The 24552-nt window shown below is 46.7% G+C and overlaps 1 protein-coding gene across 3 annotated transcripts in view; it reads right to left on the minus strand.

Annotated features, from left to right (window-relative positions):
* The window catches only part of GALNTL6 (polypeptide N-acetylgalactosaminyltransferase like 6), a 459205-nt gene that overhangs the window by 54709 nt on the left and 379944 nt on the right, over positions 1-24552 (minus strand). For all 3 annotated transcript variants that reach the window (XM_074588461.1, XM_074588460.1, XM_074588462.1), the window contains one exon: positions 617-734. In XM_074588461.1, coding sequence (XP_074444562.1) covers positions 617-734 — 118 coding nt within the window. The remainder of the gene's footprint in view (positions 1-616; positions 735-24552) is intronic.

The following is a 24552-nucleotide window of genomic DNA, read 5'->3' on the forward strand; positions in this document are numbered from 1 at the left end:
CTCTACTCTGCCCTGGGGAGGCCACAGCTGGAGCACTGGGTCCAGTTCTGGGCTCCCCGGCTCAAGAAGGACAGGGAACTGCTGGAGAGGGGACAGCAAAGGGCTACCAAGATGCTGAGGGGCCTGGAGCACCTCTCTGATGAAGAAAGGCTGAGGGACTTGGGTCTCTTCAGTCTGTAAAAGAGACGGCTGACGGCGGATCTTATCAACACTTATAAATACTGAAAGGGGGGGTGTCAGGAGGATGGGGCCAGGCTCTTCTCAGCGGTGCCCAGCAACAGGACAAGGGGTAACGGGCACAAACTGGAACGTAGGAAGTTCCATCTCAACACGAGGAGGAACTTCTTTGCTGTGAGGGTGGCAGAGCCCTGGCACAGGCTGCCCAGAGAGGTGGGGGAGTCTCCGTCTCTGGAGACATCCCAAACCCGCCTGGACGCGTTCCTGTGCCACCTGCTCTGGGTGACCCTGCTCTGGCAGGGGTGGGACTGGGTGATCTCCAGAGGGCCCTGCCAACCCTATGATTTTGTGATTCTATCATCACAAAGCACCTGAGAAACAAAAATCCAGAGGTGTAAGACGATACAGAAGTATTGTATAAAGTGACTTGATGACTTACCTTAAAGGAGATTTCATACTGCTCTCCTCCCCATATTTCTAATCCTGGATCATATCCTCCCAGCTCCCAAAACCATTCCCGGTTAACGGCAAATAGACCTCCAGCCATTACAGGAGACCTGAAAGAAGAGTAAAACAAAGCGTGAAAGACAGGAACCACCACGCCATGCTTGAAAAACTGAGATCAGCCATGTACACGGACAGGCAAGAATGAGGATGTTCGGACCGTGTGTTTGTGTGAAAGTACCTGGTCTGGCTTCCACAATGGGAAAGTTACGGAAGGTGCAGACAAAGGGTACTGTAAACAATCAACATCTACCTTTATTCACCCCAAAGTGGACTCTAGATGAGAAATGGGCAACGTGATAAACAGTAGACAGACACAGAGCAAGGCAGACGGTCATGCACAAACTCCTTTTTAAAAAAAAAGAATTCTATTCATTACTAAATAAACCCATATAACCCAGGAACAGAAAGGGACTCCGGAAACCTGCCAAAGCATTTAATGCAACCCTGGTACCGCACACGAAGTAATTCACATTTAAGAGTCAGCAAAACTTTTCAGTTCACGTCAGTCTCGTAGGTGCTGGCTGGAGAAAGGACGGCTACAGAGCAGCCACGGGGAGCGAAACATCTGCTTTTCTACAGCAGCGGTTACAGCTCCTAAACTTTGTCTCACAGTGGTATTTTAACTCATAGGCAAATAATTTGCTGTGTTTCCCATGTTTCCATTTATTCCATGAATAAACACCTGGAATTTACTTGAATTAACTCAGCCCTTTCCGCAAATAATCTAGAAAACAAACGGGACATTTAAAGTTAATGTTAGAGAATATTCATGAAAAGTGCATTTTAAATTTATAAGCAGGCATTTTCGTACTGGAAACTAAGAGTTTTCTGAGTTGGTCTTTTTTTTTTTTTTCTTTTTTTTTTTTTCCCCCACTACCAAGAAGACCGTGTTTCTAATGCAGTAAATAGATTGACAACTCTCAGGATGTAAATGTTGCTCGCTGACTCCTGGAAGCTGTAGTGGAAGGGGGATATGAAGGGACCTACATGGAGCAGGAAGGAGACAAGAGGCTGACGAAAATCCCAACCCAACTGTTCAACCCAACCTACGCGGGCCAGCCCTCGCCTTAGGAGCGAAAGGCTCGAAGGGACACGCTCCTGTGGCTGGCTGACCAGCAAGAGACGACGGCCAACGAACCGAGACCTGGACGCGCCGTGGGCTTTGTGACAACTGTGGCCACTGCGGGAAAATCAGCCCCTCCAGGGGCACTCGGGTTGGGAATTACTGCTGGTGGCTTGCCTGGGGCTATGGGAGCAGATGGCACCACCCCCGAAGGACCGACCGGGAAATAACAACGTCATCCGGGGCCACTGATTTAGGACTTGGCAGTGAAGGCAGGACTGGTGGGTGTCACAGGAGCCTGTGCAAGAGTTAGACGTTCATTAAAGAGGACATCAAGCGAGTGGAACAACATTCTGCCATATTTTCTCTGCCTTAACACTTTCTATACTGCTGTCTTCTCTCCAGGCCAGTGGAGAAGACAGAACAGCAAGCAGACACTGGGTGTCCTCAGCTACCATTAGGACACCAGCAACGCCCCCTCCCCCCATAAATGTTAAAAGATGTTCCTCTCATCTGCATTCATAGTAATGAAAAACATTACAGATATTTTACCTTTCACTTCTATAAGATGGTTTTAGAAAAATATATATGTATTAGATTATACCTTCTATTAACCTACCCATTTTCACGAGCAGGGAGCTGTTTTTAACAGACTAATTCTATTTTCCTTGAGAGATTATATTTTTAAAAGTGCACAGAAGCTCTGTGAAACAAAGCTGCAATATCCTAACCGGCAAGGCCGCGCACTGTAACATACACTGAATGTTAATACTTTTTTACTTTTATTGACATTTCGTACCTCAAATATTGACTGTTCCTTCCACATATGAATAAGTTCAATGGACATTTTATTAGGAACCTTCCCCTGGGGATTCTGACTACTACAATATATTTTCAATTCCTACCGAAGTAAATCTAATTACAACAGGCCCTTTGTGACTCCAGGTTCTAAATAATCAAAACACAATGTCCTTTTATAAAGATGGACTTGCATGGAGAATGCTTATAAGGAAATCTTTACTGGCAGAAGAAATGACGTCCCAGTGGTGATGGGGGGAATGCAGGATTTCTCTAATTCTCTGAGGTACGACAACTTCCATGAGCATTTCTCTTGACACAGCCGATGGCCTGTGAAAGAGACAATCCCCGCAAGGGCATCAGATGGAAGACGAAAGGATCCGAGACTTCCAATTGCAAAGTACTCGGCAGATACTTACTAACGATACTGCAGAACTAACCTGTAGATTTTTCCAGTGGCAATGTTGGGTAAAGAAACCCCGTGCTATTTAGATGCTAGTTTGTGAACGTTCAGAAGGTTTATTACGACCAGCAAAACTACCAGTGACCGGAGCAGCTGCAAACTCATATTTCTTGCACTTACTTAAAAAAAAAAAGAAAAAAGATACTTCATGTAATGTTGGTCCATCCTTTTTCATTCCACAGTACGTTCTGACGCGTGCTGCTTTGAGGAAGAGCGACGGAGAGGACAGACAGGGCGGTCTGTTGGCTCTCACTGGGGTGCGCTGAGGAACGGGCTGTGTGACACCGGCCGGGTGGCACAGGGCGCGCGTCCCACCCCTGCCACGAGCTGCTGCGGGACGGGCTTCAATCCTCTCCAAAGCACCAAAACAAGAGCCGGTCCTACAGCCGTGACCGAGATGAAAAGCCCTTTTGTAGTCAGCAGGGTCACTCGCGCAGATAAGAACTGCACTGAGCACAAAGGAGAAGAATTAATCTCCTGTTTAATGGCTTCCGTGGAGAAATGTCAAGTACAATGCTATGTTTGTAGAAGTCATTTTTCACTAAATGTCCAACTCAGACACTTAAACAATCCGACTTGAGCTACCGTTGCATAATATTATGTGAGTAATCACAGTGGAAAGCTGTAAAATAGTCAAAACCTTAAAAGGCCAAAGACTCCCGAAACATCAGAAAAGGTGAAATGGCTAAAGCTGCTAAACTTAACAATACTTATAAAAACCTCCCATGCACAGACTCACTGACTATACCTTGGAGAACAATATTGCAAGTAAAAGCTGATCCAAAAATGGCCCAAGAGGTCATGGATTCCTGTGCTGAGACGGAAAGAGAGTCTGATTTAGTAGGACTGCAAAAAAACCCCACCCCAAGAAAATTAATTTTTGCAAAAAAAGACAGACTGAGGAAATGGCCGGCAAACGCTTAGTGTGAAAGGCGTATAAAAGTGCACTAAAAGAAGCGTAACAGTAGCTGAACTGTAGCCAGGAAAGAATTTTGTAACTTCCCATGATTTACCTGCAGAGGAAGAAAAGAGACCATTTACAAATTTTCAAGGTAAGAGAAGGAATGCCACGGACTGAAAAGGAGCGTGAAGCTGTCTGCATTAGAAACGTACGTGGCACACTGCGAACACGTGAAGTGTGTGGCAGGGTTTGGAATCCTTACATCGCAAGAGGGATATATACAATGGATCTGAAGAATTCCTGAAGATGTGAAAAGGAAAGAGGAGCTTTGAGGCGTGCAGAAAGACACTTCGGAAATGAAAATGGGAAAGCACCTGAGCTAGATGAAGCGTGCGGTGGGTACGCTGATGTTGAGACTGGAAGGCGCCCAACGCATGACACATTATTTAGTGTCACGTGTCAGTAGGTGAACCTAGGTTTGTGTCACCTGTTACTCAATACCGAGAAAATATGACACTGTGTGTCGATCACTGTGGAACTGAGATGCTGCTGCATACCGGGATGCTTTGGAGAGGACTGCTAGGAATCACCTGCCTGGAACGGCTGACATTTGGTCACCTGAAAGGAGGGGGCAGCCAGGGGGGGTCGGGCTCTTCTCCCAAGGAACAGGCCATGGGACAAGGGGAAATGGCCCCAAGTTGCACCAGGGGAGGTTTAGGATGGATATTGGGAACAATTCTTACCTGGAAAGGGCTGTCAAGCATTGGAAGAGGCTGCCCAGGGCAGTGGTGGAGTCGCCATCCCTGGAGGGATGTAAAAGCCGGGCAGACGTGGTGCTGAGGGACACGGGTAATGGTGGGCTTGGCAGTGCTGGGTTAATGGTTGGGCTTGATCATCTTAAAGGTCTTTTCCAACCAAAACAATTCTATGATTCTGTGATTATAATCCTATCCAGCGGATGGCACATCGCACTACGCATTTCTCTGCGCAACCCAGAGTGATCGAGGGCTCTGTGCTGAACTACTGAACAGACGAATGCCAGGAAGAGGCGTCCACCCCACGCGGGAGATGTTAGACAATCACATCTCCAGCGCCAAACCAGCTGGCGGGCCGTACAGCACTGGGGTAAGCCTCTGCCGCCGCAGGAGTCGGGTCCTGCTGACCCGGGGGAGGCACAGAAGAGATGGAGGAGGAGGAGGAAGCGAGCTGTGGTGCTGCTGGCACAGTGACAGTCCCCAAAACGACCGGTGACCCACCGAGCACGGCTGGGAGCTGGGCTTGTGCACGGTTCATGGAGAACGTGAATGTCCCGTCAATGGAGGAGGTGCCCCCCCAGCCCTCCGATACCGCACCAGGGCACCTCACAGAGCCAAGAGACTCAAACCCCCCTTTCAGAGGTTACGGAGCAGCGACTCCCGACACTGCACTGAAAAAAGCAAACTGCCGCAGCTGACACTGACCCCCGATAATAAAAGGCTCTTATAAAACTAAAAATTAAAATCTATGTATCTGTAATGTAAGAGACAGACTCGGTCAGTCACATGAAGTGAAGTGAGTGCAGAAATAAAAGAAACTGAAATTAAGATTAGTTGATGAAATGGCAAGGCAGTGATGTAGATAAATAAAATAAATGACAAAAACATGAACTTAAAGGTTGCTCCAGCTGAAGATAAATCGAGGGACAGATTCTATACTGTGCAGAGAAAAAGATGTCTGATGGAGCTGGAATGAATAGATTCAGCTTACTGAATTTTTCAAGAAGAAATACAAAAACCAGATTGTTTTGTATACTTAACTTTTTAACCAAATAAATTTAAAAATGTATTTTTAAATGTGCTGACTTTTTAACATTTAATATTTCCGTAAGACACTGTTTTCTTTTATCCATTCTAACACCACGAGTAATCTCCACGTTAATAAAATCACCAAAATTTAACCAGTCGAGCCAGTATCTGTGACATTAGCCTGTGGGATTTACTCTTTCTTTTTTTCCTCAAGAACAAATGTCCCGTCTTCTGGACAACTTTTCCCCTTGATGAATTTGTGCCCCTCTCTGCACCAAAGGATCCCACAGGTTTTGCAAACTGCCGCATTCCTGATGTCCACGTCATTATCTCCCCGGAGAGTCCAGAAACGGTATCTTGAAATAAATGGCAGATCAAGTACATCCGGGAAGGGTCTGTGTTACAGACACGGCACGTCGCCAGCTCGTGTTCTTCCTCTCGTAATATACGCATCCTGAAGTCCCGACTGTTCCCACTGAGGCGCCCCAGCAATTCTCCCAAAGCAAACTGAAGCTACTCTCGCCCAAATTCGAATGTGCAGGCTCCTTCTATATATCCAGCTGCTTTCAGTAACCTGCATTCTCTTATTAAACTGGTGTATAATTTTATCGCCTCTCTTAAGCAGCTGGGATATTCCCGTGTTAGTTTTTCTCTGCTATACCTTTCTAATGAGTTGTTTGCAAAATCCATCCTACGTTGATAGGTTTAATACAGAGGCGCACTGTCTCCACCTCACCCACAACAAATACCTGCACATACGCGTGCACGTTTCATACCTTCCTACTCACTGGCAGCAGTCGGTTATTCCACAAGTGGTAATTAGACGGTGAGACACCTGTCCTTTCAGAGGCATAGCACTAAAACTTCACCCATGTGTATTTCTGTGCTAAACATTCTCCTGATTTTTTTCTGAAAACAAACTCAAACATATTCAGCCTAAAAGAGCACTCCCCCACAGGCTAGCACAAAATTACTAACTTTGCAATGATAAATGTCTTGTTTTTAAAGCCGTTCCATTCCAATTCTAGTCAATGTTGACAACGAAACCACTCTCTTTTCCATGGCAGAGCTGCATTCAGATTAATCTGAGTTCTGTTTTGTTTTAACATAAAGTAACGTGTTTCCTGGACGACTCGAAGCTGCGCAATGCCAGCGTGGCTGGAGCGCGGGTGTGGACCCCGCAGCACCCACTGGGGACAGTGGCTGCTCGTGACAGGCGGTCACAAAGCCACACAAGCGTTGCCTGACGCTGCTGCTTCCCAGGGCAGGAGGCACGATTCCGCAGGATGGAGATCAGCACTGGTCCACTTCCACTCGCCCTGCGGCCTCCAGTCCCTCAAGGGGCTCCAGGAAAGCTGGGGAGGGACTCTGGAGCAGGGAGGGGAGCCGTGGGACGAGGGGGAAGGGTTTTCCACTGACAGAGGGGAGACTGAGATGAGATGTGAGGCAGAAATTCTTGGCTGTGAGGGCGGTGAGCCCCTGGCCCAGGGTGCCCAGAGAAGCTGTGGCTGCCCCATCCCTGGAGGGGTTCAAGGCCAGGTTGGACGGGGCTTGGAGCAACCTGGGCTGGTGGGAGGTGTCCCTGCCCAGGGCAGGGGGTGCCACTGGGTGGGCTTTAAGGTCCCTTCCCACCCAAACCAGTCTGTGATTCTGTGATTCTATGACCCTTATTGGCCCCTTCCAGCTGGAGATATTCTATCTTATTTCTTGAGAGCAGCCCTGAAGAAAAGGACTTGGGGGTGCTGGGGGACGAGAGGCTCCACATGAGCCATCAGTGTGCACTAGTAGCCCAGAAAGCCAATCGTACCCTGGGCCACATCGGGAGAAGCGTGGCCAGCAGGGCGAGGGAGGTGATTCTCCCCCTCTACTCCACTCTCGTGAGACCCCACCTGGAGCACTGCGTCCAGTTCTGGAGCCCCTACTACAAGAGAGATATGGACGTGCTGGAACGTGTCCAGAGAAGGGCCACGAGGATGATCCGAGGGCTGGAGCACCTCTCCTGTGAGGACAGACTGAGAGAGTTGGGGTTGTTCAGTCTGGAGAAAAGAAGGCTCCGAGGAGACCTTACAGTGGCCTACCAGTATCTGAAGGGGGCTACAAGAAAGCTGGGGAGGGACTTTTTAGGATGTCGGGTAATGGTAGGACTAGAGGGGATGGATTAAAACTAGAGATGGGTCGATTCAGACTGGACGTTAGGAAGAAGTTCTTCACCATGAGGGTGGTGAGACACTGGCACAGGTTGCCCAGAGCGGGGGTGGAAGCCCCATCCCTGGAGGGGTTCAAGGCCAGGCTGGATGGGGCTCTGAGCAACCTGATCTAGTGGGAGGTGTCCCTGCCCAGGGCAGGGGGTTGGAACTGGATGATCTTTAAGGTCCCTTCCAACCCTGACAATTCTATGATTCTATGATCATTCTATGAAGCATGAGAAAGAAAGAAAAAGGCATCAGGCTTAGTTTTTACGTAATCAGTCAATTCAAATCATATCCAAAAAGATCATTGTGCTGAAACGTGCAGCAGACAACTTGTATTACTTAAAATTAACCCACAAGTCCCTATATAATTACATTTCATTTTTTAATTAGACATTGTTTTTTTGAAATATTAAGATAAAACCCCATTCTTCTCAAATGGACAGCCAGAAAATCAGCTTTGGACAGCTGCAGAGTCAGCCACAAAGAACGCTCTAAAGGCCCCTGAGGTTCAGTGCATAAAAATTTGCACTGTAATTTCATCACATGGCTTCTTCGCATATTTTGCCTATTTTTCTTAGCACGTTGCTAAACTTCATGGAAAAAATCATATTGTAAAAGAGTGATGAGCCCTTATGTGGGTAATGATGCTGAGGCCCATTTAGCCTTCCCTCCCATATTCAGAAAATTAATGAAGCTGTCGAAGAGGTGAGTCAGTTGGGTAGAGATGGAAGAAGACTTGGAAGAGAAGGCTTCCCCTTCTCATAATTACCTCCCAATCCAAGGGAAATCTATCTGAATTATGGCTAGGGGAGATTTCCAGGTCTCGAGTTAAAGGAGGTGAGTCAGCAGAAATTATCATCCTGAAGCGAGAGGATGTTCAACTGCAGCAAGGAAACCTCCAGCCCGTCAGCAGGAACGGAGCAAGAACTGCTGGGAAAACACCTCAACCAACCCCTATGCAAAACCTGAAACACCTTTGTCAGCTGACGGTACCTTTTCGTGTTGATGGGTATCGTTTGCATTCAGGGTTGTCCCTGAATGAAAATTAAATGTAAAAATAAACATTGATCAGAGGAAAAATATTACCAACTATCCCTAAAATAGGAACTTACTTCAGCCCTCCTGGCTTTTGGTAACGTATCTAAAACTAAACACAAAAAGGATCTTTTTTTTTTTAAAATATTTACTCTTTCTCAACTTGTCTAGATTCTCAACTACACTAGATTTCGCATTTCAAGCTAACTCAAGGTCAGAATCCAAACAGATAAGTTGTGTTTTGCACAGCCTAAGAATTTCGGAAGTGGAGGAAGTCCCTCTGTTCCTGATTCTTGTAAAAATCCAATTATTTTGATTACGAAGGCACAATGAACGTCCTACTATCACCTTTTCCCTCTGGGTTATAAGGAAACATGAGGCTGGAATTTTAAGGCAATGCCAATACACTAACCGGAGCGCACATCTTACTTTTAAACAGGAAAAATCTGTTCAAGCTAACAAGGAAATGGGCGTCTATGGAAAGTAACGCTTAGGTAAATGGACATCTCATTTGAGATTAAACTTTTTTTTTCAAATAAGGAACAATGCCAGCAGCATATCTTTAGATTATCCACCCCGGCTGCACAGTAAATCCATCACCACCCTCAGGCATTAGGGAATAACGACAGTTCATCAAATTCCATCACGGCCTTCCAGGTTGTTCTCTGGGAATATAAATACGGTTGGACTCGACGATCTTAAAGGTCCCTTCCAACGCAGACGATTCTGTGATTCCGTATGGGGGCTGAACAGAGTAGCTAGCCACTAACAACGCCATCTTCCCCTCTTCAGACGTAGAGGTATAAACCAGAGAACGATCTGCCCTTTTCAGTCCTTACTTTTGCTTTACTGATTTACTTAAACACAGTGTAGTATCATAAGCAAAGCTGAAACTCAAGGAGAAATTTTTACATTTCATTAAAGACGCTAAAATGACTCCTTTTAAAACACAGCCACTGGCCCAAACACAGGTTCTTATTTCCAGAATAGCCCTTCAATTCAGCCCTTGTCCTCCCAAGAGAGATTCCTAGATAAATGACCATAACAAATCCAAGCGGTTAGCAGTCTGCTATTAAAAGTTACAGGGGATCCTGACTGAGTTATTTGGATTACTGTAACTCTGTAACTCTGTGATGTAGAAGCCCGAAACAATCACACGCTGGCAGGGAGGGGGACCGGAGCCCGTGTCGCCGTGCCACTGCTACAGAAACCAGGTCATCCCTTTGCCAGCGGTCAGAGGTTTCAAGAACATTAAGTTTTAAGAAGGCAAAAATCCCCGATGCCTGAAGAGGCGAATGTGCAGCCAAAGGTATTCTGGGACCCCGTAAATGTGCTCCTCGATGCACCACTGCTACTTATTAAAGCTCCAGAATCTGCTATGCTACCCTAGTATGGAGGGTGATGGGGAGGCAGGCACGTAACGACAACAAATTCGATTTCTCCTTGTCTGCACCAGAGGCACAACAATATTTTCTTGTAAAAACTGTGAAACAGTGAATGCAGTTTTTCAAAAATGGAACCAATGGGAAAGCACTTCACAATGAAGGGTGAAGGAGCTGAAAACTGATGAGGTCGAGCACTTCTCTGTCCCACGACAGCATCTGCTCTTAATTTGATGTCGTTGCAAAGCTGGGCAGGCAGGGCTGTGGAAACCCAGGGAAACGAACCTTCCTCTTTTATCATCATAATAAATCGCATTAAAAAAACTTCTCCATTTGATAATAAAAACAAAATGAAAGGCTGGTCCAGGGATAGCTCTCCACATCTGCATAAGCTCATTCCTTCCGTACTAAAAGTGCATGGAAATGTCCCTGAGCAATAATGAGCTAGGGAGAGAATATCTACATTGTGATCTATGGGAGATTCATATTTTTGAGGTTTTTCAACAGCAAGGCAGTCAGGAATTGCAGAAGACACCCAATAGATTATTTTATTTCCTCAAATAAGAGTGATATATAGTTGCTTTCAGAATTTGGATGTGAACTGATTGTTTTCAAAAATGGAGTACAGACAGTTTTCATTAACTGTTAGTAAATTGTTCTGATGGCAAGAGCTGCTGACGGCCGTACGAACGCTCACTTCTGCTAAAACCTCTTTCAGCCACATGAATATTCTGATACGCAGCTGAGAGAGAAATGGCCTATCCCAGCCGAAATACCCCGTTTTTCTTTTATTCTAGATATAAGTGTATATTTACATGAGCGTCACAAATACACCTACTACAGCATTTACTGATGAATGGTCACGTCTACTGGTGGCTGGATACATGATTCTGCTTCCAACCAACGTGTCCTGCAAGCCTGCAGCTGGGTCTGTAGATGGTTTGAGGGCATGAAGAATGCATTGCCAGCCAAATCACGCTGTTGTACGTCAACTCTGGACCTGACCTTGAAGACAAATAAGGATAATGAATTTGCCATAGAGCTCCGCTAATTCGTACAGGCTGTAGTGCAAACCCACGCTAGTCCTGCAGCTGGAAACGAGAATCCCCATGGAGTGTAACGGCCCACAGACCGAAGCGTTCCTCCACCAGCGAGATGGCCAAGCGCCCTCGGAGCCGCACACCACCACTTTCATACAGCCACAAGGAACAAGAACAGCAAGACGAAGGGGAAAAACAACAACAATATTAATAATAATAATAGGAGGATGATGACGATGATGTTGATGATGATGTTATGGAAAACAATAACATATAAGCACTGCAACTGCCTTAACTCAAATCCCAAGACTCCTGTCTATACCTGCTTCCAGGAAATCCTATTCCTTCGCACTTACCTAGGCTAATGGGATACGGATAAAATAAATGATATGGTTATTTGAAGACACATCTGAAGAGTTGGAGAAGTTTGGGGCAATCAGTCTTCCCTGACTCGTTCCCAAAAATTTGCTAGTGAACGGCACTTCAGAATTAAATTAGAAAGCAGGCAAAAGGCACAGCAAACCCTGAAGGGCAGGAAGGTATGCTGGGCAGTAATAAGGACTCTTGCAACTGACCTATAAAGGCTTTATTGTCAAGAGTTTACAAAAAATAAAAAAAAAAAGAAAAAGAGAGAAGGTAGACAGAAAAAGCAAATCCTGAACAAATAATCAGAATAATCTTTGTTAGAAATGGCAGCTACCAGCCCCCTGAAACTGCCGTTTCACCTGATCTCCTCCATCGTGGTCACATTCACCACCGCGAACAAACGGGCTTTATATTGCCTAGATGGTTACTGACAGCGAGTCTCATTAAGCAGATGTTATTCACGGGATGGAATTGGTAATACTGTTATCATTTTACAGACTACACAAAGAGTGCTCAGTGCTGCTGATCCAGCAGGTTTCTTAGCTCCTCATGGCAACACTTCCAATGCAGATTCAAAGAGGACTGTCAGCGGCTGCTTTAAGGCCCTGACTCCGCGCGCTTTGAGGTATTTCCACTTCTCCCTAGCTGCTGGCCTGCAGCGCAGAGGCAGTTCTTGGGAGTGGGAACCAAATCTCAGTAGGAGACCGAGGTGCTGCTGCCACCCTTGCTCAGAGCCAGCTCCACGCCTCCATCGCCCGTGCTCCCCACAGAGCCAAACTGCTCCATCTGCCCAGAACCTCCCCGCCATGGGACACCAGTTCAGCCCTGCAGGCACTTACATCCCCCATGTTCATACCACCCAGTGATCTACTCCTAATCTTTGAGATTACCTTCTGTTATTTGTGTTATCTGTGCCCTTGAGGCCAAGAAGGCCAATGGCATCCTGGGGGGCATTAAATAGAGCGTGGCCAGCAGGTGGAGAGGTCATCCTCCCCCTCTGCTCTGCCCTGGGGAGGCCACAGCTGGAGCACTGGGGCCAGTTCTGGCCTCCCCAGTTCCAGGAGGACAGGGAACTGCTGGAGAGGGGACAGCAAAGGGCTACCAAGATGATGAGGGGCCTGGAGCACCTCTCTGATGAGGAAAGGCTGAGAGCCCTGGGGCTGTTCCACTGGAGAAGAGCAGGCTGAGAGGGGATCTCATCAATGCTCAGCAAGAGCTAAAGGGTGGGTGTCAGGAGGATGGGGCCAGGCTCTTCTCAGCGGTGCCCAGGGACAGGACAAGGGGTAACGGGCACAAACTTGACCACAGGAAGTTCCATCTCAACACGAGGAGGAACTTCTTTGCTGTGAGGGTGGCAGAGCCCTGGCACAGGCTGCCCAGAGAGGTGGGGGAGTCTCCGTCTCTGGAGACATCCCAACCCCGCCTGGATGCGTTCCTGTGCCACCTGCTCTGGGTGACCCTGCTCTGGCAGGGGTGGGACTGGGTGATCTCCAGAGGGCCCTGCCAACCCCGGCCATTCCATGATTCTGTGATTTGATGGCGATGGCCACGGTCAGCATGGACTATGCTGCCTGAACACAACCTGTTTGCTTCTGAAGGATGGAAGTCCTCTGACGAGAGGACTGCTGGCCACCATAACCTTCTCTCTTTTGGATCTCTTGGCCTGAGTCCCTGCTAGGGCAGCCTTCCTTTGCTTTCATGAGTAAAAATATTCCCTGACTACCAGCTAAACAGAAATGGGAAGTAAGTTTCCATAAAGAGTGGGATAATAAATCTGAACACTTTGCTAACAAATACTTTTTCAAACCACTCATCCCCAGCTCGCAGAAGAGAAGAGAGCCCACAGAAACTGTAGAGAAGAACAATAATTAGGTCAGCCTGACATTTGTTGTCCTATGTTTGTGAAAATATTTTCCTGAGAACTTCAGTTATACAACAACACGTAAGCAAAGCTAATACACCCAGTAAATTGTTGGCTGTCATTATCAGTAATAAAAGAGAAGAGTTATAGTTGCAAATCAGCTGCTGTCGCATTCAGCCACATTCTGCTGGTGAGAAAATAAAACTAATGAAAGATTTACAGGAAGAATGTTATGCACGAGCCTTCTCAGACACGCAATTAAATACAAATTGCAAAACACAAATAAGTGCATTATAAAACACAGAACTGCAGGTCAAAGATTGAAATTATTAGCGTCAACAGAATCACTTTTACAGCTTTCCTTCTGAAGCTATACATGGGATGCTATTCTTCTAAATGCCATGCTTATAAATAAAGATAAACTGAAACAGAACACTGCAAATATTTTCCCCTCATAACTATACTTTAAAAGCAGAACCATGCCTCCACTGTAATTACAGAAGATGCCATTCCATTAACAACTAATATTAGGAGCAAGTGGGAAAACAAACACGCCAAAGGGAAAAAATCTGCTTCCAAGTATTGCTAAGAGAACCCCATTCAAATTGAGTTTGCCATTTAGCGATGAGGCTTAACCTCTCCAAGGAGGCAGAAACACAGCACAGCCACAACTGCGCCGCGTTCTGGGGCCAGGTGAAGCGCGTTCCTGACCGCAGCTCTCAATCACTCGTGCAGGCAAGTACTCCTGGAGGCCAAAACCTGCTCTAGCTGGAAGGAACGATTTTTCTTGACAGAGAGTAATAGCAAGAAAGAAAGATGGAGTACATTTTCTTAGGAGAAGAATGACCTTCACAGACGTCGGCGTTTTGTCTTTGTTGCTCCTCTCTGCCGGGCAGGGGCAGCAGCTGCCAGCAGGTCCCAGGCAGCACGTTCCGCGTGCGTGGCTCTCCTCCCTCGCCCACCGCCACTGATGCCCCTTGGATACCCCCGTCAGTCTGGGAGGGTTCACACACCTGCCTTTCCCGAGGAGAAAGCCCAGCCCGGTCCAACTCCTCGCGTAGAGGCAGCACACGAACCCTTCCTCGCCCTACGCCACCGGGCAGGGACTCACCTTGAGACCTGACGTCCCTCCCGCGGGATTTACTCCGTCGGAGAGCAATGAAGCAAGAGAGGAACTGCCTGCTTGGGGCTCAGCTTTTAAAGACGACCGCTGTAGGACACAACCTCTCATTACTGACTGTACGGGTGCCATCGGAAGTAATGACTGAGAAGAAAATTAAGCAACAGTGGCAAAAGTCTTCCTATTTCTGCTTCTGGAACTTGAGGAACTCTGAAAGTTCACAGTAGATGCCAGCAAAAGATCTATGTCTGCACCCCTGGTAGTTCTTCAAGACCAATGCGTTATTTTCTCTGTGCTAATAATAAAGATGGGTGCCAGGCAAACCCCCCAGTGAACAATACCAGCCCCCCGCCGCCGTTGCCACGAGCAATGGTGTCCGCATGATGAACACCACGCAGCCCAACCAACGTTCCTGCAGCAGATCTCCACGTCTCTGCGGGATAATGAAGTTCACTCCGCTGTCAAGACGCGCTCAGAGCATGTGTGTGTGTATTTCATTATCAAGACAAAAGCCAACGGCCAAGTATTCAGCAAGAAATATGCCTCATATTCTTGACAAATAGTGTATATAATAAAAAGCTCCTGTTTGAGAGAAAGGAATATAGTCAAGAACATTCTTCTTCCTGCGTGAAAGATTTTGAGTTTACTTTTCCAGCTACAGAGTTTCATGGATGAAGCACAGCTAATTTGTACTCCAGGTGGAGATTAATGTAAGACCTTTTTAAATATATTTTCTAATAAGAAGTCAGCAGGCAATCTATGGGAGTAAGGAGCAAAACAGAAAAATAATCCATTTTCAGGAAGTGCACGGCTTGTCTGCTGATGGAAATAATCCTCCGAAATATCAATTCTCGCCACAAGGTGTTTGTTTAGAAACTGATGCATGAGGAGGGCTCTGCCCCGTCCCCCCCGGCTCCCGCTGGGCCTGTCTCCCGCAGCCTCCGCCGTCAGACCTGCGCTCCCGCCAGCCCGCTCGCTGCTGGAAACACCTTCTTTTGAGAAGAGTTATTTTTAATTTTAAGAATTAAAATACTGACCTATTACGTTATATACCTAGAATACCAAATAACAATGTTTGCAGGGCTACCATGCAAGAAGCTACATTTAAAAAAAATCCTTTAAAATATGATTTCACACGTTCCCCCAATGTTAACTTTGACTATATTGTTTGAATTTTTGCTTTAATTACTTTTCAGTACTATAACTCTTGATCTGTAAAATAAAACTATTTCAAGTTAAACATTTCCTCCTATTGCAAGCCTCACAAACTGACTTTATCACAAAACATTTAACTACTATGTTTTATTTCCCTCTTAGGAAACAAACACGTAACTGAAGTACTTCAGTGGATTAAGAACGCTCCTTCTTACATCTCAGTTACTAAACAAGGCCCCTTGATGGAGCTGAAGAGTTCAACAAATCGCTAAGCACTGTGCTTCGTCCACGGAAATGCGGTTTTCGTAGCAAAACAACTAGTCGTGCACCAGTAAACCACCACCTCTGCAGCTTTACGCAGCACTCCTTAAAATACTACGGGCTGGTGAACCGAACTGACAAACTTCAGTAAATAAACAAGGGGGGGACAACGCTACGAGTTATTGAAAAAATTGCCCCAGTCTCCACGGAGACAATTAATCCTTATCCCTCCTTTTTAAAGGCCTGTTTCATATCAGAAGACAGATCCTATGCCCTCCCTCTCCGTGCTCCCTGCTCCAGATCCAGCAACCGAGGCTCGGCTGGAGTCTCCCCAGGACAAGCAACTGCCCGGCGGTGGGGCCAGCGCTGGGCACGGCACAGCCTCACCGCCGGTCGCCTGTCGCGTTCACACATTGCACGAGGAAAACGGAACTTTGCTGTTTATTTAATCCAACTCTCGTCCTTTCCCACCACAGCGCTGACTCACCGGCTATTTGCATTTATGCTTTACATTCCTCCTCAGCTGGGACACTCAATGCTCTTCGTCGCCAAATCTCATGTTATTTTCTTCCAATAATTTCTTCAACTTGCCTGGACCAACTTCCGTTTTCACCCGGTCTTCCCAATGGCTTGTAGACCCCTGCCAATGCCAGCTTGCTTAATTTTTAAAAATTCACTACCTGTTTATTGTCCAGCCGATTAAAGAAGACACAGACCAGAACCAGGCCGTGGGGTTCTGCAGAGACATTCGCCTCAGGGACCTGCATCAGCCTTTGAGACAATCTCACAGCTTAACGTCAAACCATTTGCGTTCTCTGCCAGCAGCTTCTTCTCAACCTGTTGTGTAGCCATCTGATGAAAATTAAAGATGTGTCCACATGCTACCAACTTTATGAGAAAGCAGCAGAACTCGCTCCCCGCTCACCCCTCGAACCCTCCCGCTGGAGCTTGCAGGTGTGTGGTCTCCTCCCCATGGAACACCTTTGTCCTCCTCAAACTGCTTAATTCCCTCAAATGCTAGAAAACTGGACTTTTTTTTTTTCCCCGAGTGAAGTTTTTTTTGCCATTCCAAGGAGTTTACACGGCTGCTGGAGGTGGCGCTAATTCCGGAGCGTGACAGACGGCCCCACAGCGGGAGCGTCCCCTGCCCAAGCTGGTGGCCGGGAGCTGGCCCTGTTCCCCCTGGGCCTCATGGCACCGCACCCTCTGTCAAAGCAGGAAATTAAAATTCTATGGCAGGGTCAGCTCCTGACAAGCATATATTAATAATTTTGTTATCTGTCAGATGATTGCAAGTGGATCGTTTAATAATTTTTCTAATTTTTGATCCATGCTCAAAGAGAAAGCGCCTCATTCACTTCTTCCTTCTGATTAGCTGGGCTATAATAGCGTCCAAAGACAGACTAGGTATTCTACAATAGTACCATCACCCTTTTCTTTTCTCTTCTTCCCTCATGCAGAATCATTCAATAAACCTGCCTCTTGCCTATCCCAAAATTTCATAGCAAATACAAATAATCTCATATACCACACAAATAAATCCTCCTCCTCCTCCTTGCTCTCTAGATCAGATCTGCAAATAACTGGGGAAATCCCCTCATCTGTTGTACCTGAATTTATATTCTGAATATTCTGAATTTTAGGCTGCTTCTGAGACCCAGAAGAGTATGCCCACCCTTTCCAGCTGTGCTGCACCCAGCAGTACCTTCTGCACCCGCAGCGATGACCCAAATCTGCGGGTTTCTGGGTGCTTGAAATCAGAATCACAAAATCACTCTAGTTTTCATAGAATCATTGAATCCTGGAATGGTTTGGGTGGGAAGGGACCTTAAAGGCCACCCAGTGGCACCCCCTGCCCTGGGCAGGGACACCTCCCACCAGCCCAGGTTGCTCCAAGCCCCGGCCAACCTGGCCTTGAACCCCTCCAGGGATGGGGCAGCCACAGCTTCTCTGGGCAACCTGGGCCAGGGGCTCACAGCCCTCAGAGTGAACAATTTCTTCCTTATATCTAATAAAACTCCAGATTTTGGAACAACCCAGGGAAGCAGCAGCCAGCACAACCCCCGCCTCAAATAACTCTTCCCTGTCTGACCTCTTCTGCTTGTTGTTACCACCAGTGTGCTGAGCCTACCCGCAGGGCAGGAAAGCGCCTCTGCGAGGTGTCCTGGGCCTGAGGACATCCAGCGTCTCCCCTGGAGAACACCCGCTGGAGCGTCCCTGCAGCCGGCTCTGACACCGCTCCTGCAGGTAACGAATACGGACAGACGGCTGATTTAGCTTTAAGCCTGTCCTCCAAGGTGTTCTACTCCGTAATCAACCTTACTCCTGATAATGATAAAACCTAACAATTCTAACACAGCATTTGGTTTCATACCAGTACTTCTGATTCTTCTCATTTACTTTCCATAACATTGACATTTGCATTCAGAAATCTCAAATTCAAAACATTTTTCCTTGTTGAAATCAGCTTCCTTTTAGGCTTACAAAATACTTGCGGTGCACTTTTCTCCGAGTATCTTTGTCACTCAAAATTATTCCATTAATAAGATTTTGAAATTTATCTTCATGGACCAAAAGCTCCATATTCTGGGCTGTATTTGTTGTGACCAGTCAACCGAGTCGCCTGGTAGACACTGCTCTCTCCTTGCCGCACTGTAAATATACAGCTGCCCATTTGCTTTCCAATATGGCCTGTACCCAGAAAGCTGAAATACCATTTCCAGGCATTTTTGAGATAATACAGCCAGGTACGCATCAACTGAAGACAAACTGAAAGGGGCCGTAGCTGACACTAGATATTGTTGTGTTATTTCCTTGGAATTATACGCATGACAGCTAAATGTCCAAAAATATTTGAGGAAACGCTTGATTTTTTTTTTAAATTATTCTGCCAAAGAGCTAATTAACTACTTAATTTAAATTAGTTACATGATAAAGAAAGCTAACAGCTGGAGAAAACGGGAGTAGGCGGCCTAGGATGCGGTAGCAAAATTTGGCCTCAGTAGTCCCCTGTGGACACTTGTGTTTGACTTCAATGCTTCAGCACATAGCAGACCGAGTTCAGCATGAGAGAGTTTATAGACAACTGGGTGGTTGACAAATTCCTGACCAATTCAAATGCAGAGCGTGTGTGCTACCAGTGACACCCAGCACCGAGCAGCAGCGCAGCCCCTTACGCCCTGTACTCCGGGGGGAAGGTGCTATTTCTTCCCTCAAGACCCTAGGTGTAATAACGGTTCAAAATATCAAAATGACCCAAACCCACATTGCCTAATTCTTTTGTCAAGACAGGGAGGAGTTATTTGTGATAATTACACTGAATCGTTGTTCCTAGCTTCACCACATGCCTCTCCGGTAAGAGACTTATTCTGCACTTCATCTATTAAATTCAGTATTATCGTCCTTCTACTTCACTGGGATGCTTGGATAACACATTCACCAAAGCTTGTGATGCAAACAAGAGCTTTTAAGAAAGATTCTTTAAAAGAGCTTCTTTAAAACCTCCCAGTGAAGGGTCAAAGAAACAAAAAGTCATTTCTTTTCATTCAGTGCTCACGGAATTAACAAAATAATGTCCTCAGTTCATTTCTTAGACATTTGTTTCAACCCCAAGAAGCGTGTCCACTGTCTTTCAGAGACTTTCGAGGGTTCATGTGAGCCAGTGGCCACCTGACACAAACATCCGTCTTCCAAAGGAGAGGCCGCAGCGGTTGCCTTGGCCCTGACCAAGGGCCAGCAGCATCCCGCAGACACAGTCCCGCAAGGACGGAGGTCCCGCGTTCCGCACACCTGACAGCACCCTTTGCCACAGAGCAGAGACGCATGAGGACTGCCAAGAACAACACTTTTCAGGCTCAACCAGCCTATGGTTGAAAGGACACCAACTGGGAATACTCTGGCTCGCCACCAGACAAACGCTAAAGCACGCAGATTCCTAATCGAAAGCTGACCTAGCTCCCAATCCTGAAACCTCATTCCTTTTCTTAGCAAAACAGCTCCAGCAATAAAAACAGTGGATCAAACACTAGCTAAATATTCTCATCACTATCTTGGTGATAACTAAATTAATTTCCAGTTCCAAAAAAGGTGAGGCACGGAAGAAGAACCACCAGAGCATTCAACACATGGAGAAAGGGACTGTCCTTCCCTTTCTCTCTACAGCGAGACAGCTGGAGGGCAGATCACGTTTCAGCAGCAGTTTAGGTCTCTCTGTTTTTACGTATCTGGAGAGGTTTAACCTGTGCCCTGCTTTATACAACAGGAGTTTTGTTATTAACTTGACCGAGACCAGGCTGTTTTTCCTTGAGTTTCCCAGCCCCGCCTTGCAGGTTCCTGTGAAATATAGTTGGTATTTTAAACCGCTATTCAAGTATTCACAAAGCAATGAATATATGATTGGGACATTTCTTTTTTCCTGTTTCTAACCGTTGCTTTGCTAATTATGCTCCAGAGACACTATCTGACTTGGCAGCTGCAATGCTGAATAATTCAGCAATTGGGAATGGCGAATGTGCCGTCAGGAAAGCTGTTCTGCGCGTCCCGGGGGCTGTTTTAGCTCTCAGACCCCAGCGCACACCCGCCGCCAGCCCTGCCCCTCGCTGCTCCAGCAGCCACACCGTCGCCGGAGCTTTCGGGTCCCAACGAGGGAATCTCCAAAGCAGAACATTCTTCAGACTGAAATACCTAACGCTGAAAAATGGATTAAGGACACCAAAGTTTACTTTTCCCACTACTATCATTGTGCCCTATCAGTGTGCCTAGGTGGCCAAGAAGGCCAACAGCATCCTGGCTTGTATCAGGAACAGCGTGGCCAGCAGGAGCAGGGAAGTGATGGTGCCTCTGTACTGGGCACTGGTGAGGCCTCACCTCGAGTGCTGTGTTCAGTTCTGGGCCCCTCTGTACAAGAGGGACATTGAGGTGCTGGAGCGTGTCCAGAGGAGAGCTACCAGGCTGGTGAGGGGTCTGGAGACCAGGGCATATGAGGAGAGGCTGAGGGAGCTGGGCATGTTTAGCTTGGAGAAGAGGAGGCTGAGGGGAGACCTCATTGCCCTCTACAACTCCCTGAAAGGAGGGTGCAGAGAGGTGGGGGTTGGCCTCTTCTCCCAGGGGAATAATGACAGGACCAGAGGAAATGGTCTGAAGCTGCGGCAGGGGAGGTTTAGGTTAGACATTAGGAGGAATTACTTTACTGAAAGAGTGGTCAGGCACTGGAACAGCCTGCCCAGGGAGGGGGTTGAGTCACCATCCCTAGAGGTGTTTAAGAAACGTCCAGATGTGGCACTTCAGGGCATGCTCTAGTGGCAGAGACTGTAGGGGTTTGGGGTTTTTTGTGTGTGTTTATGGTTGGACTCGATGATCTCAAAGGTCCTTTCCAACCATGAAGATTCTATGATCATATCTCTGGGAGGATGTGCATGCTGTCAACATTACTCTTACCGGGACAGAAACCAGAGAGAGAGACCCAAAAAAAGTCTCAGAAAAGCAGAATTCTCCAAAGTAAATATTAACAGACTCTGACCTTATGGCTAACAGCGAGTTTATTTAAACAGACAGCACACGTGCAAGGCACCACAAGTCTCAAGGTGTATCTTGAATATCAAAATGCCAGTCATCCCTGTCACACTTCCAGCTGGCAAAATTTACTTACTAAACTCTTGCTCACTGGTAATATATGCTCGTGTACGGTTTTCAGAGATTTCAGAAGAATTAACTGCTGTAATTCTTCCCTTAAGAATGTTTTGTTTTTTCCATGAATTACACATGCAAATCACAATAAGAACATTAAAACACAAAAAGAAAATCAATGTGTTTACTTGAACTTTCAGTAAAACAGCATCTGTGTTAAGGTAAAGCGATGCTACCACAGTGATGCTACCAAAGAATTCAGAGTCAAAATAGCTTTTAACTTAGATTCACCTGGGCTGTCTGCCCCCCGGCAAACACTAGTTTAACTGTAGAGATGTTCTAGTGTTCAAGGCCAGGTTGGACGGGGCTTGGAGCAACCTGGGCTGGTGGGAGGTGTCCCTGCCCAGGGCAGGGGGTGGCACTGGGGGGGCTTTAAGGTCCCTTCCCACCCAAACCGGTCTGTGGTTCTATGATTCTATGATATTAAATATTCACTATATCAGGAAGGATCAAATAACTCAAACCACTCCTCCTCCTCCACAGGACCTATCCCAAATGCTTTTCAGTCCTGCCTCCAGCTCGATGGGAACCATCCCCAGTGCCGTGCTGTTACACCAATGGTGGTGTTGCAAATAAGAGCGTAAACAAAAAAGCGATGTTAATCTCAGGGTTCATTAGAGATGGAAGTGAAAAAAACATCAACGCTTATTGAAGGAAAATGGACTCGAGTACTGGAAAAGCAACACCAAAGTTTTTCAAACCCCTCTGCCCTGGCGGCTCTCCCGTCCACCTTGTGCCCGCTGCCTCCTCGCAGCCACGACGGGGTCACCGAGCTGCTGCAAGAGCAGCCGATCCAGTGACTGCACCACGCAAGGGCAGGCCCTTCAGGAAGGGAGGAAGCAAGCGGCAGATAAGCTTTGAAAGAACAAACGCGAGTTTAAGATCTATGAGCAGAGATCTTTCCAGCAGCTATAGATCAACAGCAATGCCGAGGATGGCAGGCGGTACGATGCTGCGTACCAATCCTGCCGGCTGCTGGCAAAAAAGGAGAGAGGAAACTAACCGTAGATCGGTGCCAGAACAACCGCAGGAATCGTGGATCCGGAGTTTTCAATGAAGAGGCTGCAGAAGGCCATTGACGGGAAGACTGACACAGGATGTGATTTCTCTTTAGCAACAGACCGAGAGATATCCGACAGATCAAATATTTTTAAAGAACCCGGCTGCTTAGGCGTGTTCAATTCCTTTCCCGAAAGAGCAGCGTTTCCAGAGACGCGAGGCGTCACCTCTGCTGTCTCAGGCTGCTGGAAGCCCCTCGAGCCCTGCTGGTGTGGGGCTCTGTGGGTCCAACCCCACCTCTTCCTGCGTCGGTTCTGCTCTCGGCCTATTTTGGATTCTCCATTATGTCCAGAATGTCACGACATGCAGAAATTTACAAATTCATTTCATAAAGTTTCATAATTGAAGTTTTCTCTACCCGGGTCAAATGAAACCATTCAAAAATCAGCTACCTTGAGAGCTCCAGCTATTGTCGCACGCAGTAAATAACAGTTCTGCTGGTGCCTATTGTGTGCACAGAGCAAAGTGCCTTTCAAGCTTCTTTCGGTTACCTTCCACATTTCTGGAAAATTTCTTTCCCAGCTGGGTAATAGCTGTTCTTCCATTCAGGGCACGCTCCTGTTTTGTGTTATTTCTGTAACTATTTGCAGAAATTGCTCAGAGCAAAAAAGAAATTTAGAAGAAAGCTACTTCATTTAGCGTCTGAATCCTAGCACTGTTTAACACGAACTTCTGCAGGAAAAGACACTTATTTCTAAGGGGCTGACATGACTTCCATGGAGCTGCACCTGACGGGGCACCGGATCTAAACCGAGCCTCTGTAAAACGCACAGTGTCGGGGGGAGAGTGACTGTTACCGCACCAGGTTTCTGGTTTCCCCACGGACTGTACTGTATTTATTCTTTATGTGACTACTAGGAGATTGCATACTTAACATTCCTCGCAATAGTTAAGATTTTACCGATGTATCTTTAGCAGGAAGCCTTCTGAAGCCAGAAACTTGCTAATTAAGCAGAAATTAAGTAGAAATGCCAGTGGAAAGATTTGAAGGTGCAGGTAGAGAGGACATGACGTCAGCTCCCACAGGTGAACGCCCCACCATAAAGACCAAGAAAGTAAAACCTTTGGAGAAAATTAAGGTATAAAAGAACACCTTAATTTTGTATTTATTTATTCCGTGTTCTGCCTGTCTCTGCAGGGAAACGAGGAAGGGGCTGAAGTGTCCACTGGAGAGCAGAAGCACGGCAGATTCCACCTGAGGCAGAGCAGATGATTCCTCACCTGGGAGGAAAAGGAGCCGGGGGCAGCCGAGATTCCGAACTATCCTGTGCCCTGGCGGGCCAAGGGCTGCAGCAAAATAAGTTCAAAAGAAGTTCCAGGAGTGCGTTTGCCCTTTTCACAGCTGTTACCCCACGGGAGAACCGTCGTGGCCTACAATCATCAGCTTTTACAAACAGCATTTCTCTGCCTCTGCTCTTCCCAAGGGATGAAATCTGTTCTGAAAGGAGTTCTCGTCATCAGCCCACTTTGAACTTCTCGTTACTAAATTTCAGCCTCTTCTTTTAGCTAACCTCCAAACTGCTATTGGGATTCTTTTATTTGGTTTTTTTTTCCTTTTTTTTCCCTGCTGGATGCCAATACTGATAATCACCCTACGGGTCAGCTGTCGGAGTTCTTTGCTCCAACAGATTTTTCTGTTTCTTTTTTAAAAAATCATTTCTCTAGTGACCTCATTTTGTTGTGCTATCAAGCTTTATTCAGTT

This window comes from Larus michahellis, chromosome 5, assembly GCF_964199755.1.
Source record: "Larus michahellis chromosome 5, bLarMic1.1, whole genome shotgun sequence".
NCBI classification, from domain to species: domain Eukaryota; kingdom Metazoa; phylum Chordata; class Aves; order Charadriiformes; family Laridae; genus Larus; species Larus michahellis.